General features: G+C 38.3%; 1 protein-coding gene and 1 long non-coding RNA gene across 4 annotated transcripts in view; one reads left to right on the forward strand and one right to left on the reverse strand.

Annotated features, from left to right (window-relative positions):
- The window catches only part of ANKFN1 (ankyrin repeat and fibronectin type III domain containing 1), a 564,723-nt gene that overhangs the window by 278,894 nt on the left and 267,947 nt on the right, over window positions 1–17,882 (forward strand). For 2 of the 3 annotated variants that reach the window (XM_079131399.1, XM_079131396.1), the window contains 4 exons: window positions 2,657–2,756; window positions 3,047–3,179; window positions 3,651–3,767; window positions 9,687–9,902. In XM_079131399.1, the coding sequence (XP_078987525.1) occupies window positions 2,657–2,756; window positions 3,047–3,179; window positions 3,651–3,767; window positions 9,687–9,902 (566 nt within the window). The other variant, XM_079131397.1, reaches the window with a different exon arrangement.
- The window catches only part of LOC306656378, a 73,712-nt gene that overhangs the window by 19,675 nt on the left and 36,155 nt on the right, over window positions 1–17,882 (reverse strand). The gene's annotated exons all lie outside the window — the stretch shown is intronic.

Raw genomic sequence — 17,882 nt, forward strand, 5'->3', positions numbered from 1 at the left:
TTTTGTTTTTTCCTTCACTTTCCATCCTCATGTTCTTTTACCCTACGTCCTTGAAGGTCATATCAGCTTTATTTTCTAAGACTTCCACTGGAATTTTAAGTTTCTGATAATATATTTTTGGATTCTTTTTTTTAATTTTTTTTTTATTTTTACAGACTGCATTTTGATTCACTGTACACAAATGGGGTACAAATTCTCGTTTCTATGGTTGTGCACGATATAGTCATACCATTCATGTAATCAGAGTAATGATGTCTGTCTCATTCCATCATCTTTCATACCCCCACCACCTCCTCCCTCTCATTTCCCTCCACATAATCTAAAGTCCCTCCATTCTACTCTCACCCATTCTTAATGTTCCCTTTTGTCCTATAATTGGGTCTTTATATAGACCCCTGTCCTTTTTACAGTATTGTGATATTTTATACCTCAGAGTACTAACTATAGGCTGTATTTCATTTTGTATTTTCTTTTCAGGATAGTCTCTCTCCTCTAAGTTATTCGTTTGTTTGTTTCTGGACTTTGTATTATTTCATGTTTGATGTGTTTCTCAACTGCCTGGTGATCCTGAGCCATTTGTTTGGCTAAGGGAAATCTGTAGCCATTGGGACGCTCTTTATTTGCAGGCTTCATTGTAAATCCCCAATGTCAGAATCTTCAAGTGTATTCTCTTAGGCTGGTCAGATTCCCCAGAGGGTACAAGTTTGGGTGCCATTGTTCTGAGAACCCAATGGTTTCATCTGGTTTTGATATAACAGCACAACTACCATCATCGCCCATTTTCTTATTATGTTTCTTTTTTTTTTTTTTTTTTTGGGTTCTGGGGATCGAACCCAGGGCCTTTTGCTTGCAAGGCAAGCACTCTACTGACTGAGCTATCTCCCCAGCCCCGCCCATTTTCTTTATACCTGATGTCTCCGTATCTCCCACTGCAAAGACCTGCTTTGTGGTTTTGTTGAGTTTTAATTTGATTGGGTTGATTTTGGTTTTTTTTTTTTTGTTTTTTTTTTTTTGTTCGTTTTTGTTTTGCTTTCCAGAGATAAGCCAGTAGCTTCTACCCAGAGTGGGGGTGGGCTATTTGTCCAGCTATGCAGTAGGGGAGAAGATTTATAAGTCTAACTGCTTTGTAACATATTTCAGCAAATCCTTCTGATTTTAGCTCCGCATGCACTCCCCTTTCCAACATCCCATGATGTCCATGGAATGAGCTGGGTTACTGTTCAGCTTCTTCCACTGCTGCCTTAGACTTTATCTTTACTCAAATCTGTTATATCCATCTATCCATCTGCTTTCCAGCAACCAGAATTTACTTGCTTTTGTCTTTTTTCCCATTTGTCTTTACAGATGTTTGTCATTTATTTATTTCACTTTCCTTCCCCCTCCCTCTCTCGCATCCCCTCTTTGGTTTTAGTGAAGTTTAGGAAGACAGTGGTATGCAATGAATGTTTACTATGTAGTATTTAACTCCAAGTTCTAGCAACATCATTTTCAAGCAGCCAAACCCATGTTCAAATCAGAAAAAAAAAAAAAAAAAAAACAATGCTTTTGCTTTCTTCTTCCAGGAATAACCAATACCAGCGTAAGTTTGAAATGCACAAATGCTAGTATTAGTCAGCTATTCCTATAGCCTCACAGGCAGAGCCAAATGGGGCCTCAGTCATAGGCTATCTGCCCAGGTTTCTGTGCCCAACAGCAGTGACACAGACCATGTTCTCAGCCCTAGTGACAAATTTGTCCAAAGTTCAGTGATTCCATCAAGAACTTCAGCTTCCTTTCATTAGACAGAATATGAGAGTTGAAATTGGTGATCATCTAGTCTAGCTCCATGGAGAAACGTTTGCAAAGGCTATTACAGGAAGTCCAAGAATTCTACTAATTTTATTAGCAAGAGTTCCATTTTGTTAACAGAAGAGCAGAACAGAAGCAATGGATGATTTACACACCATTGTAGCTATAGTACATAGTAGTTTCCAAAAAAAATATTTGAATGAATGTCTCAGTTTTTCTAGATAATGGTTCTGCAAACTTCAGCAATCCAATTCACATGTCAGTCTATTTATTCTTTCAAATAACAAGGAAAATAGTCATACCTATCTCTACAACTATTTTTGCAAGTCAGCATACCCACCCAAAATGCTACTAGTGGGAGTACAGAAGTCTTAGCAGTATGATGGTGGGGTTTTGTTCCTTTTTTTTCCCCCTGACCTCCAGACTTTCTGCAATGTGCTTATGTTGGTTTTATAATAAAAAAAAAAAAAAAACTTTAATGGAATGAATAGACTAATAAGGAGAGCTTTGGCAACATTGAATAGTGTGTGTATTACTGGGCAACTGGTGAGGTGAGACGAAGGCAAAGAGTTGATTTCATTTCTTTTTATCCTACTTGATAATAAAGCATTAATTGTGAGAGAATCAACCGAACATCAGTGGTTTCCCTTGGAATTATAAATATTACTCATCTCCAATATTTTTGAGGAGTTATTGAGTTTACCACTGGCATCCCAAGATATATGACATTCTTATAGGAATGAATAAACTGAATCCCTACATGAAACTGATAAGTCACACTGAGGGGACAAGGGATAGGAAAGCAGGAAGAAGGAAAGGGGAGTGTTGAGCTGTCACAAGGAATTTATTATTTTTTTCTATGTTCCAGAAAGTTCAAAATTACAGACCACAGGCCGCAAGCAGTCAGTGTCAAGGAGCCTGAAACACCTTTTCCATTCCTCCAATAAGTTTGTGAAGACCTTGAAACGGTGGGTCCTATATAGTTTTCCAGGAAGTCTTGACTTCTCAGGAATGATCGGGTTTGGATTCTAAGTGGAAACTTGGTAAAAATTTCTTCTTTATTAAAGAATAAATTCTCCTTAAAATTTGGGCACGATAATAACCTCTCTGAGTTTTTACTTGTGATACATAGCAGGAATATGTTCCTATGTATGTTTTAAATTCATATTTCGTCATGTAAAAAATGTTTTTTTTCCAAGAGTGAGTTTGCTAGAGGAGACAGCTAAGGAAAATTTTTTATTTTGCTTTTTCTTTTTAGGGGACTCTACATAGCTGTTATATTTTATTACAAAGACAACATGTTAGTCACCAATGAAGATCAAATACCGATTGTTGAAATAGATGACTCTCATACCAGTTCTATTACACAAGATTTTCTGTGGTTCACAAAGGTATACTGAGTTCTGATTTCATTTTTCCCCACTTTCCACCAGTGTTCTGCATATAAATCTCTGAAACCTTAGTTGGGGTGTCTAGTGATCAAAGTTTGGGGGGGTGGAAGTAAATTATCTCAAAGGTCCCTTTCAGACCTAATAGGCCCTATGTCATAAAAAACACCGAAGTAGTGTCTACACTACATTTTCAAAGCAAAGAAGCTTGCATCCTGTCAGAGTGTGTCTCCACTATTCTGAGTTATGGGATCATTTGGCAAAGACTAAAATGTGGATCTGACTGTTTCATTAGCATTCAGATCTTTTTCCAATTGGACAGAGATCAAAAAGTTGTTTCGTGTGTATCTGAAAATGGACTGGAGAACAAACACCAGGGGTCAGGTTTCCTTTTCCCAGCTTTGCTTTGATGCCACAACCTAAATCACACACACTGGCTTGGACGATGATATGACCTCGTGACTTCTTTTGCAGCTGTCTTGTATGTGGGAAGACATAAGGTGGCTGAGGCAAAGCGTACCTATCTCCACGTCTTCATCCACAGTGCTGCAAACTCGACAGAAGATGCTCGCTGCAACTGCCCAGCTACAGGTGAGGGACCAGATTTCAACCCAGACACTCAAGGAAGGGTTTTGTTTATTTCTTAAGTTGGAGCATTCAGTTATCAGTCTTACCTGGAAAGGAAAAGGGTGGGTTCCTTCCTGTTTCAGATCTCTAAGTACTTGAAGGCATCTTGGACAGTTTAAACTGCATGTCTACTCATGTGCAAGCCTGTGCCTTTGGTGTGACCCCCTAAACAAGGACTTAGGAAATTTACATTCTAAATGTGATCTGGTCAATTCAGTTCTCCTTCGGGGCTTCAGATTCATCACTTGCAAAACAAGACAAATTTGACCAGATAATTTGAGGCATGCTTGCTGTTCAGGCAGCCTATTCCTATATGAATGTGTAGAAAAGGAGACAGAAGCCACCAGGTATTTTGAGGGGTTTCTGGATGTGCCACTTTAGGTAAACCATAGGCATTTATGCTTACTCACAAAGGGTAAACGACAAAAAACAACTCTAAAAAGAGCTCCTTACACATTACCATTCAAATCAGGTAAGTCCCTCAACCCTGTAAGAATCTTTGTAGGTCACAAATCTCCTAGAAATGGCAGTGAATTCTAACCAAGTTCTTCTGGGTTTTCCTCTCAATGTTTTCTGTATGGCCTTAATTTGTGCCTCTTAGCACAGAAAATCATTTGCTACATGGAATCAGGGTCCTTAGGAGATCACTAAGTCTTTTTCAGAGATGGTTACCTACCTGCAAAGCTGAGAGTTACATCAACAATAGAAATCTGCAAACAGGAATCCATTTAAGCCGTGCTTGACTGAGCCATACCAGCCATGGTAAAAAAATAAGGTCATAATTTTTTTAAATTCTATGCCCCCCCCTAAAATTACAGGAACTTCATTTCTTGAACCCCTACATAACAATTCAACCCTCTGCACTAATAACTATTGTGCTGCTAATAAAATTAATTCTGAAAGGTTACCGCTGCCCCTCTGTGTTCTACTCCTTTACGTAGGTTGTTTACTGTCTTGTGTCCTCAATGTCCTCAGAGGTTTTAGCTAATAGTTCTCTTCGTTTCAACCTACTCTGTTGCAGAATCTTCTCCTAAACTCAAGGAGAAGTTCTTGAAGCCAGGCCATGGTGACTGTGCTGAATTCATAGCATCCCTTCCTTTCATCACTGATCCAGTGGATTGGACCATGCCACTATCTCTCAAACTCCTCTTTCCTTAGGATGAAGTACATACCCAGGAGACACTCCTGGGTGGACCCTCCCTGTAGCCCACCATGCAGCCCAGGCCTGTGTGGACTGTAGACTGAGCAACTTTAAAATTTCAAGCAAAGCTCTTTACCATGTGTTTATTGAAGGTTTCCTAGAAGACTTTCATCTGATATCAGTAACATGAGAAGGATCAGGCTGTAACAAGCCAATGTAGTCAGATGCTGAGGGAAGTCATGATGGCCAGTGTGACCCCACTCAACTACTCTCATAGCAATAGTCTTGGATTTCCTTGGCCCCCAAATCTATTGATCCCATCACTTTTCATAATGCATTATGCCTTGTTTAGATTCCTTTATTAATCATAACCATCCCCTTGAAAGTATTCTAAATTTTTTGCCTCCATGTAGTTTATTGGGGGAAAAGGTCAAGTCTGAATGAATCTAATATGTCTATACTAAAGTAGTTGCATCTTGCTTGCTGCAGAAAAAAAAAAAATTAAACACACAAAAGAAGAAAGTTGACTGTGTTTGTGTTAAACTCATTCAGGACTTCAGTTCTCACATGGAAGGTTAACTAGTGATCCCATCCCATTTCTTTAATAAATTTGCTTTCTCACACTATAAAGAAACTATTCAAAACCTTCTCCTTTCCTCCACACCCCTTCCCATTCCCCACATTTTCTGTCTCCAGCTCAGGTAATGGCTTTACTGTCTAATTCATTAAGTAAATAAATGAGAATGGGAATAATTTTTTCACCAAATTTACAAAACTCCTTGCATTGATCCTACCTTCTCCTTCTTCCTTCCTATTCCAACAGCTAAAGTCTCACTCCTCCTTCCAAAGGTGCAAGCCTCCACATAAGCTCTGGATCTGTCTCATGCCTCCCATACTAATTTAAAAATACTCTAGTATCTCCAATTTTACCTCCCCCCAAATTGCTCTCTTGACCCCCCCGTGCCCCTTCAGCTACCAATCTCTCTTCTCCCTGCTTATACCCAAATTTTTGAAAACATTGCCTACATCCTCTTTTTTCCATTGACTTCCTCTTTTCCCATCAGCCCTCAGCCCTCTCTCACTTTTGCTGCCACCATGCCTGTAAAACTGCACTCTAAGGCTACCAGTAATCGGAGGCAAATAATACTAATGAAGTCTGTGAGTCCCTGTGAGTATGGGAGTCCTGGAGTGATTTAGGTGAGGAGGGGAAGTTGGGTTGCCATCGAGAGGCATTTCTGAGAAATAGTCTAAAAGAAATTTTGAGGAGAAAAGGGGACCCAAAATTCCAGATACTCCAATATATGAGGGAAAGGTGACAGGAGAAGTAGGGCTTCTTTTCTCATTCTAAATAAATATTCATTTTTATACCTAATTTTACATTTTCAATTTTGTATTCCTTCTCTTAATGACAACCCCAAAATGACATGGTGCAGGTCCCCCAAAAAATCCATTTCCATTCCTATCAATGACTTCTGTTTCACTCAATGACTACTTTTAAGTCCTCTTTGCAACTGATATCCCAGCAGCATTGGATACACATGGTCCCGTTCTCCTTTTTCAAATTGGCATATTCATTGGCTTCCACAATTCCACACTCTCCTGATTTTCTTCCAACTGTCTGGCCTGTCTTTCTCAATCTCTTGCTAACTCACATGCTATTTTCTGTTTAGAATCTTCTTCTTCTACCTCTTTGCCTTGCTAATGCCTACATTCCTTCATATCCCAGCTTAATTTTTGTACTTCCTTTCTCTGATCTTCTGATTAGTTGAATCATTCCCACAGTATCTTGTATTCTTTCAGAATGATGGCCATAATCCCATTCATTGTTTTCTCTTTGTCTATATAGTGATCCACTTGGATCATAACATCCTGAGTCTGAAGAATGTATCTATCTTGATTACATCTATATCCCCAATGCCTGGTGTGTACTGGGTCTTCAGTGCTTACTAGTTGGATGAATACGTGTATTTGTCTGTTCAACCCCGGCACCTCAAAAATCGCAGTTGTGGGAAACTCCATCTAAGCAAACAGAAAAGTGATCACAGAAATGTGTCTCATACCACCGTTACTACCTGGATATTTCTCCAGCCCTGCATAGCAATCAGAGCCTCACAGTCTTCAACAAATAGTCAGCCCCTTATAGATCCCTCATCAAAAGCCTGTTATAGAGTCCCTTCTCTCCTTCATATTTTTGTTTGTCCAATTAAATAACAGAAGTTGCTTTCATTTTTTGCTGTGGGCTCTATTGCCCAAACTATCTTCCAGTCTCTAGGATGAAAATGTCTAGAAATATGAAATGTTTAAATGAGATAAGAGTTTTTAAAGTGCTTAGTACAGTACCTGGCAGCTAGTCTGCTGAACAAATGAAAGTTTAATTAAATAGGAAATGTCTAGCACCTTCTTTTGGCGGGGGGGGGGGGAGGTACAAAAAAAACCTTTTCAGATGAAGAGGAAAAACTCAACTTGTGAATTGATACAATATTTTAGGTCACTTTACTATCTAGAATTTTTTGCAATGTTCTGAGGAAAGTAAAAATGTATTATATGTAACTTCATAGGCATCAGTCATACGTAAATCCTGTTAGTTCCTCTTCCATATTTTATCTTACTCTCCTCCTCTTTCCATCCTAACTACTTACTGCCTGATTATTCCAATTACATCAAAAGCCTTCAAAGTCACCCCTCTGCTTCCACTCTTACTCTTCAGCCCATTTTCCATACTTCTGCCAAAGCAGCCAGCCTAAAAGGTCCTGACCACAGTACTCCCTGCCTTTCAACAGTGGCCCAGTATTTTACCATGACCTACAGAGCCTTAACCACAATCTGTCTTTCTCCTCTGTGTCCACCATGCGCTGACTTAACCTGTATTGTGGTGTATACCAATTGGTACAATTTATTCCGTTTTCTGTTTCTGCTCTATAATCACCTCCTCCTTTAATTAATATGTAATAATAAATAATAATAGTAGAACAACTTTTATTTTTTTAACAGAATAGGTACCAGGTACTGCGCTAAGTGCTTTACAAACTATCTCATATAATCTTCACCATAACATGAGGATAATGTACTAGTATTGATATTCATTTAACAGATGATAAAACTGAGGCCAAGAAAAGTTAATTTGTGTCAAGGTCACACAAATAGAAAGTAGCACATATGGATTCAACTCCAGATCCATATTTCTCCAAGGACTGCATTCTTCCCAGTACTTTAACATATTGTTGTGTGCTAATTTACAAAAGTGGACAAAGTTTTTAAATGAGAAATTATTCATGCTACGTTAAAAAACAGTCCAACTATTAATGAATGGCAGCCAGCCCTCAAACTGAATATCAGTTAAGTCAAGTCTTAATAGCAGTGGTGGCTGAGGATGAGTCTAACTAGCTCAAGAAAGCAAACTGTTAAATATTCAGGAATATGGAAAACTGTGTTAAATCCTGGGTAGCCTGAAATCAACTGTGGCAGGTATATTTACACCAGAGATTGGTATATGCTACAAATGAGCCATGCCCCATTTTTTTGTTTTGTTTTGTTTCATTAGCCAGTTTACCAGCACAACACCACTTATTAGCAAACTGCCTCTATATAAAATCATGGAACTACATAGTACTGAACTAAAAACCTTATCCAAACTAGCTCTCTATGATTTAGAAGTCATTCATTTGGAAAGGAAAAATCTAAGTGATTAGGCCACTTTAAGAAAATAATAATTCTGCCAAATGAATTTTTATGATACACTAATAATTATGAAATTCCTTACTCATTATGTATCTGATCTTTGTGAAGAATAAAAAGCTTAAGACATAGTCCTTACTCCAATGTTTTCACAGACATGAATACTGACCAGCTGGCTCATTTATTTTTAGGACAGCCTTGTCACTTTTACAAATTCCAGTTCACTTTTGCTCTAATGCTAGCAGGTCATCTCATCATCTTTATGTGAGTTCACAAAAGTACCAATTGGGAGTTTGGGGATGATTTTTTTTAACATAAATATTTTTTAAAAGATGGAATTTTATCCTAATCATCCAGTGCTCTAAATAAGAAATCTTCACACCCTGCATATCTGTAAAACTCCTATTCATTCTGGTAACACCCACCCTGATCCCTCCATGCTTAGTGTGGCGCCCTTCCCTTCCTACCTTTCTAAAAGTATTGTCTGCCTTAGTTGAACTAATTCATAAGAAATTTTAACAAGCTTTTAAATAAATGAAACTCCCTCAAATGCAGATAAGTCAAACCAGGATAATCTTTCAATTAAAGCATCTTGAAGGGAATGTGCAGTCATTCGGGGACCTGTACAATGTGCTACATTGTCAATTCACTTCTTCATTTTAAACAACCCTACCTCATACTAGCTTACTGTAGATTTCTTGAAAACTCCACAAATAGCATACTTGAAATATCAGGCATTTTTCTTTAAAACATCTGGGATTCTCTTCAAGTGCTGGTAACTGAGGTTTATGTGCTGGTGTGTTATGTGGGTAAGAGATATTTACAGATATTGAATTTGCTTAAAAAAACATAATTTTTGTGCCTCTTGCTATAATCTTTTCAGGCTCATGGTGAAGATATTTTCTTTGAGCTTCTGTTAAGAACATTTCTATGATGAAACATATTCTAGATTTAAGTCTGAAAAACAGCTTCTCAGAAATCAGATAATTATTCACGTCTTTGGTTGCAATTGTGTTCATTTTCTTTTACAATACCAACTAAGCTACCAGTAATCTATTTGTTTCTAGAATTTACTTGGAACGCACAACTTGGGAAGAGTTTACTATGAGCCCATTAAAGACCGGCATGGAAACATACTCATAGTCACCATCAGGGAGGTGGAGATGCTTTATTCCTTTTTTAATGGCAAATGGATGCAGATCTCAAAGCTTCAAAGCCAGAGGAAGTCTCTATCAACACCCGAAGAACCAACAGCCTTAGACATTTTACTGATAACTATCCAGGTACAAAGTGTTTTTGTTTTTGTTTTTGTTTTTAATTTTCTGATACATTTGAAATCCCAGATACTATTGTGGAGGCTCTAGTGAAATACACCAAAAGACATATTCAGATTCAGTGACTGAGATTCCTGAGATGGGCCATTCCTCATACTCCAGACACAGGAAAGATGCCAAAGCTTATTTTTATTTATCCCTCTCTAGATCTGGAACTCATCAAGTAATACAAACAATGATCACTCTGAAAATGCCCTGACCAACTGAACCAATAAGAAACACTCAGACCAATGACTGAGTAGGTATCTATCCATAGTGTAACCAAGACATTAAATCAATACCAGATTGGATTATAATAATAATACATGTAGAGTATGTGTTTGGATATATTCATATGTATATAATACTGAACAAAACCACTCTGACATATACTTACTCTTGTTTGTTCTGACAATACTCTCTTGGAACAGACAGGCATTATTAAATCCATTTTAGGAATGAAATAACCAGGGTTCAAACATACTGGCACAGAGCTATACAGGGAGATTCAATTTAGCAAAACCAGTGATGTTTCCATGTCATTCAGCTCTTCATTTGCACAAGCTCTTCCAAGGCACTGACTAGCACCCTAGCAATATGCATTGATAATTTTGTATTATTTTTCTTAGAGAAGGGACCAGAAACTGTGTTATCTTCAGATCCTGCAAAACATGGAATGTACCCCTGGGTGCACAGCTAGAAAATGGCAGAACTGAGATTTCAACTCAGCTCTTCTTATTGGAAGTTGGCTTCTTTCTGCTCTGTCACATAACATCCTAGGATAGGAGTTAGGATTTTTGTGAGTGAGGGATGGGAGATGAAATAAAGGATGAAAGACTCATCGGAGTACTGAATAGGCACCAGAATTCAGAACCCAAGCAACTTAGATGCAGACTCTTGGCCTGGATGGTAGCAATGGAACACAAGCCCATGTCTGTTCATGAGTGCATGCTCTGTCCCAGCAACCACACTGCCTCAAGTGTCCTCGTGTTCTTAAGTGAGCATGGACATCAAACTGTTTCTCTCTCTCTCTCTCTCTCTCTCTCTCTCTCTCTCTCTCTCTCTCTCTCTCTCTCTCTGTGTGTGTGTGTGTGTGTGTGTGTGTGTGTGTGTGTGTGTCTTAAACCCTGTGATGTGAGTTGTATAGAACTCTCCATTTAGGAAGATAAACTGGCAGAAACATCTACACTGAGCCCCATGCAATCAATGGCATATATCCACCAGACAGCCCATCTGGAGTAACAGGAAAGGAAGGGCCCAGTCATACATGAACAAGCTGAATCTGCATGTTGGTCCCAATCGCCACTCATGGTCACCTTTAACAGCTAATTTACTTTCTAACTTCCTTTCATTCCCAACTGAGGGGTGCCTGGTACAATAATCTCACCTGTTCATTACTTACACTGCCCCAAACCAGGACAAAAGTCCAACACAGCATGGGTAAGCTAATTGGTCAAAGCCAATGCCTCTGGATTTGATTTTATGGAATGTGGGTTCATAGGAAATTGATAGAGTGTATGTGCATATGTGGGGGAGGTGGGGGCAGGGAACACAGACACATCCGTGGCTCCCCTCTTCACCTTTTATAAGCAAGTGCTAAAAGAAACATTTAAAAAATCATAATAAATTGAGCTTTTACAGGGTGACTAATACACTAATCCCCTATAGGGATAAACTGGGGTCTGGGCTACCTTTACTCCTAGAAACACAGCCCAGGCCCCAGCATGATATAATACCTGGTTTCTCCTAGACTTATTACATTAAAAATGTGTTACAGGTGCAGAAAAATTCCAATCTGGTGAAAGGTTGTTAGAGAAGGAGACCAAAAATAGAGGCAGGATCAGGTTTCCACACAGATCCAAGTGGAAAATTTACCCCTGCTGACTGGCGCATTCCTGCTTGATGTCATTCCCACCAACCCCACTCTCCCTTTTCTTTCCCCCACTTTTTCTGTCTCTCCACCTTCTCATACAGGTCCTATGCTGGAGAGGAAATGTGGAATAAAACTCCTAGGGCTGGTGTACAATCAGTTCTAGACTTAAGATTTAATTATGTCAGGAGTTGACTACACCAACTCAACATGAGGGCTGAGCTAGGTCTTGATGCAAAGACTGCTTGGCCCAAAGCAGTCTGGGTAATTCCCACGTAACTGGCCACAGACCACTTGATTTTCTCAGGGCAGTGGAGTGATAACCACCAGGCTTCTTGATTGGAAGCCTAGGTTTCTTCCTGCTACCTTATAACACATCCTGGCCACCCTTTGGAATCAGGCTGACTGGGTATGGTTCCTTTCTAGTTATGTGACCAAAGCAAGTTATTTAACTTCTCACCCCTTGTATCTACTCCTCCTCCAAAGTCCTATTTCATAGGGTTCTAATGAAGATTTAAGGGGTTCATATGGAAAGCAGAAGAAGAGTACCACAATAAACATTAGTTATTTTTATTATTTCTCCGCTCAGAAAAATCCAAGCAATACTAGGTTCTCCTCAGGACACACCCCATCCATCTCTTCTTCCCTGCTCTTCTTGGAGACCTCTGGCACTGGCCCAGTCATCCTTTGGGACACTTCATCATTTCATCTACCTTTCATAACAATTAGGAAAATCTGTATTAAAACTATATGATCTACAATAGGGTCTTCAACAAAGGCCAGGGCTGTAACAAAATCTCAGTCTGTAACTCATCTCTAATCCATAGGGCCCCAGGTAAGCTCCAATACCCAACTCCTTCAACATCCTGACCTCCTCAAACCCAGACCTTCAAAACTGACCTCTCTCATATATCTAGTAGAGAAAAATCATTATCATGCTTTCTTGGGAAAGAAAAGAGAAATATGGATCATTTAGAGTCCCTCTAAACAATCTAATTGGCAATGAATGTATATCCAATAAGAAGTCCCCTCTTGGGTGCTGGGTTATTCTCTTCAGGGGTTATTTCAGTAACCGAATACCTCAGACATGAAGTTTCCTCTGAAGATTAATCTCTCACATGTTAACTCTATATTCAACTTTGCAGTATTTTGCAACATCTAAATTATTTGATCCTCATGAAAATGCAGTTGAGATTGAATAATTCTATTGTCTAGTTCACAGATGAGGCCATGGCTTTCAAGGAAATAGCTGGCCAAAGTCATACCAGCTGAAATGCACCATTAAGAGGTACTAGTACTCACATCCCTGGTTCCCTTCCCATTCCACCATGCTGTCTTATACTGCCTGCACCCACCACCTTGCTTTCTTTGCCTCCTTTCTTTAAAGTATGTCCAGGGAAACCATGGTGAGGCTTGTCCTCTTTCTCCTCCCATCCCTGCTCTCCTTCTCTTCTTCTTGTCATCTCCAGGTACTCAGTATCCTCTTACACTGCAGGTGCCCAAGACCTGCTACTTCTTCTGCCTTATTCTACTGTTTTCTCTGCACTTTCCTATTCTTTCTATCCCCAAGCAGCAACTAACATAAGTATCAAAACTTAAAGGAATCAAAAAAAGATGAATGAAAACGAGCTAATTTCTTAACGCCTTAAGAAGCAATTGAGTTCACGCAAAAACTCATTCATCGGTGTTCATACAATCAATCATTATTCATAATAGCCAGAGGGTAAAAATGATCTGAAATCCAAGAGAGCTGATGAATGGGTAGACAAAATATGATGTAACCATATGATGGAATATTATTCATCCATAAAAATGAATGAAGATTCATGTTACAGAATGGATGAACCTTGAAAACATTATGCAAAAATGAAAGAAGCCAGACACAAAATGCCACTTATTATATGACTGCATTTATATGTTTGCTATGTTCATAATAAGCAAATTCATAGAGACAGAATGTAGATTAGTGGTTCTAGGGGCAGGGGAGGAGAAATTGGAGAATGATAATGAATGTGAGGGTTCTTTCTGGAATTATGAAAATGGCCTGGAATTAGACAGTGGTGGATAGTTATACCTTGTAAACATACTACACTGAATAGCATGCTTTAAGGGGATGGATTTTATGGTATGAGTCCTCATGTTTAAAAAAGAAACAAGTGAAAGTAATAGGGACTACATTAATGTGGAGAATTCTTGTCCCATCTAAAGAGGCATCCCTATTCAGCCTTGGCTATTACAGAGTAAGAATGAAAAAAAGCATGCTGTGCTTTTTGAGAGAAGTTGGAAATCCAGAGTGTAGAGTGAAATCTCTTCAAAAGTTAGAAAACAATTCAGCAAATTAAAATTCTTTGTGGCCTATGTAATCTTGGTCTTGCAATCACTATTTGCAACCTATGCCACCCTGCAGAATTCACCTTCCACACGTCATCCAGCACAATAAAGGTCCTGCAGTTATCATAAAAGCAACTATCTATTGTTTCCTTAACAAGATCTCAGGATATCTGATCATACCCTTCCCAGTTACTGAACCAGCATAGCATATTTTCCCCCAGAGGCCCAGCCCCAGAACCCACCACCTCTGGGCCTTTCACTTCATATTGAATAAACAGTATTTTTCAACACCAAATAGGTGTCAGGCACTCTTCTAGGTGCTATATGAAAAACAAATGAATAAGTCAAGGTCCTTGCTCTCAAGGAGTTCAGTCAAGGGAAGGAGACAGACTTGTAAACAAATCAAGGTAATACAAGGCAGAATTAAACCAGTGCCTGATAGCAGTACAAACAGTGTACTATGGGAGTGCACACAAAGCAGCTATTAATTCTGCCTGGAAATATCAGGGAAGGTATTGCAGAAGATGTGGCATTTGGCTGAGCCATGAAGGTAAGTTAAGTTTATCAGGTGAAGAAAAGAGAGCAAGAGAAGGGAGTGAGGAGGAATTAAACTAAAGGGCATAGTAAAAAAATGAGACAGAACCTGGAAGAACAGATCTCACCCTTCCTTGGTTAAACATGGACCTTAAATAATCTTCTTATGACCTTTATTATGCTGTGTTAGAAAAACTGTCTTACATGTTCCTCCCATATACTGAAAAGTACCATGAAGGGAGGAAACATGTATTGTTCATCTTGGTGTCATTAATAACCTAGCATAATGCTTTATACATAGTGGGTGCTCAATAAAAGTTGTTAGGATAAGTGAATAAACAAACTAACAAAAAAAGAGAGAAATTAGGGAATGCATGCAGACAGAAAAAGCAATCCATTATGGCTGGATACTGGGGACACAAAAGGACTATAATGGAAGGTAGAGGCTAGAAATGCAGGTTAGAGGCTAAATCAGGTAATATATAGACCTACAGACATCCAAATTGGTTTTACAGGGCCTTTCCTTTTTTCTATTTTTATTTTTATTTTTACAGAATGCATTTTGATTCCTTACACAAATGGAGTACAACTTTTCATTTCTATGGTTGTACACAACCTAGATGCCCTTCCATAGATGAATGGATAGAGAAACTGTGGTATACATACATGATGGAATATTTACAGGGCCTTTCTAGTGTACTTTAGATTTGGTGAATAAGGCAGCTTTTTTCTCTTCCCAAGAATTTTTCAGGTTGCAAAAGCATTCAGACCAATGAAGGATAAATTACTATGTAAAGGAAAGGGAATACATAGTAGATGCTCAGTAACAGTCCTTTTAAAAATTGAACCAAAGAGTGAATTACTCCATCCCAGAATGGTGTTGGTTTTTATATAACCATGGTATGTTCCTAACTCACAATCTATTTGTGGTTACTTCTGACCCGCACATGTTTTTCTCTCATACCCTGATCCATCCTATGTTTGTACTCTTGGATTTGAATCTTTACAAGCACATTTTCCTACTAAGTTTCAACCCTAATTATGATAGGCTTATTTTTCCAATACATTGGGTCATTCATAGCTTTATTACTATTTGCCAGAAAATCAAAACCACACTAAATTTGGGACCCACAAATTTGACACACACATTCTTGATTTTCTTTGTCTGGAATGTCAATAAATAAGCTGAACAGATTGGTCCTCTGGACCAGTCCCTCCTGGGCCATCACTCAATCCATGTACTATTCCCATACTATCTTCATTAACCACAAATCTTAACCCAGATATTCAGCTTATTAAAGTAATGTGGTCAAGATTCTACTTGTTTTCAAGTTATCTTAATGAAACAGATTACACTACAGACTTCCCCTTGGTTGGTGGATCCTATTTTATTGTTGTTAAAATTGTCTGTGTGATTTGCTCTTCACAAACCCATGGTGACTTCTCTTTAGTGCCTTGGGATTTCCTGCGTGACTGCAAATTGATTGTTTGATGGTTCTTTCTCATTTTTCCTAAAGATCAATATGTTGAAGGTCTTTAATTACTAGGGTCATCCTGTGCTTTTTCCCCTTTCTATTGCAAAAACAGGCATATTTGTCCTTTTCTCGTCTTTAGGGACTTCTAGTTCTCCATGACTTCTTAAAAATAATGACCCACGAGTCTATAGCCACATCTGTTTGTTCAATAAGTACCCCTAGGTTGCATATCATCAAATTCTTCTGATTCAAATACTTCTCATTTTTATTCCCACATTAACCATTTCTCTCTCCTTAATTAGTTGTTTATTTCCTAAAACACTTACCTTGACCAAACTTCTTCCAGTCAACTGCTTACTTAAGATCTATTTATAAGAAACATGATAGAAAATATTCTATAATGTAAGTTCAGCCTTTTCCACCCTGGTATTAATGACAATTCATCCTTCTCAACCAGAATATTAAAAAAATATTAATTTTTTAAAGTTTCATGAAACTTTAAAAGTTCTTTAGACTTTGTTTTTTTTTTTGTACATATTCCCAATTGTTACCATTCTAATTTTGTCCCTTTGTGCAATTACCATGTTGTTTTAGAGATCTGATGTGGTTTCCACATGTTGTGTAGCTATTTTATGCACAAATAGTACTAGGTACTACTGACAAAAAAGCAATAAAAATACAACTCTGCCATAAATTTTGCAGTCTAATACAAAAGAAGACAGAGGGGGCAGGGCTATGCTCAGTGGTAGAATGCTTACCTATCATGTGTGAGGCCCTGGGTTTGATCCCCAACACACCCACACCAAAAAACAGGGGAGGGACAGAAATAAAGTGCTTCTTTCACTGTATGCCTCCATTGCCTCTATTATAAATCTGACTTCAGTATGTTATAATCACCTGTTTATTCATCTGTTTCTCCACCTCCTCAAGGTAGAAGTCACATCATATTTACCTGAAACCCCAATATTTCCCATAGTCACCAACACACATGGGAACTATGCTTTGTAAAGATGGGACAGAGGAGACAATACACAATTGATCATGATAGTTAATCCTATAGATGAGAAATTGTTCCTTTAGAGCATAGTGGTCAAGGAAAAAAAACCTCATACCTTTCTCCTCCATATATACAAGTTTATTTTTAATTTTGTGCCTCCTCTACATTTAGTACAGATTTGATTCCCTTTATTTTGTTCCCATTTATTCATCTTTATTAGTACTTTTTTTTACAAATCTTAATTTTAAACACATATGAGGTACATAGTGATGTTTGATATACATGGGCAATGTAGAATGATTAAATCAAGCTAATTAGTATTTCCACCACCTCACTGGCTTACCTTTCTTTTTGTGGTGATACCTTTGAATCTTAGTTATTTTACTATTTGTGAAAACCAAGCTAAACTCTAGCTTGTAGGAAACCTTCCCTTATAATGAGTACCTGACACATCACTCCTAAATCTCTCACATCCTTCTGCCCAAAGGTTTAAAAAGCCTTATCTACTAACATGGGCAGAAGGGAGCATCTGTGTCTTCTAATTATTAACTGGGTCCCTCCAGTTTTTCAGGGAGGCAAAAGTCATAACCTAAACAGTTCATTAGAGTACTGACCACAAATAAAACAAGAATTGATTCAAATATCTCTCTGTACTTAGTTGGCACTTCCTACTATACCAACAACTTCATTCAGTCTCTGCAGCCTGTAGAATATAATGTAAATTCAATGCCAATCCATTACAA

Source organism: Sciurus vulgaris, assembly GCF_902686455.1.
Source record: "Sciurus vulgaris genome assembly, chromosome: 3".
Taxonomy (NCBI): domain Eukaryota; kingdom Metazoa; phylum Chordata; class Mammalia; order Rodentia; family Sciuridae; genus Sciurus; species Sciurus vulgaris.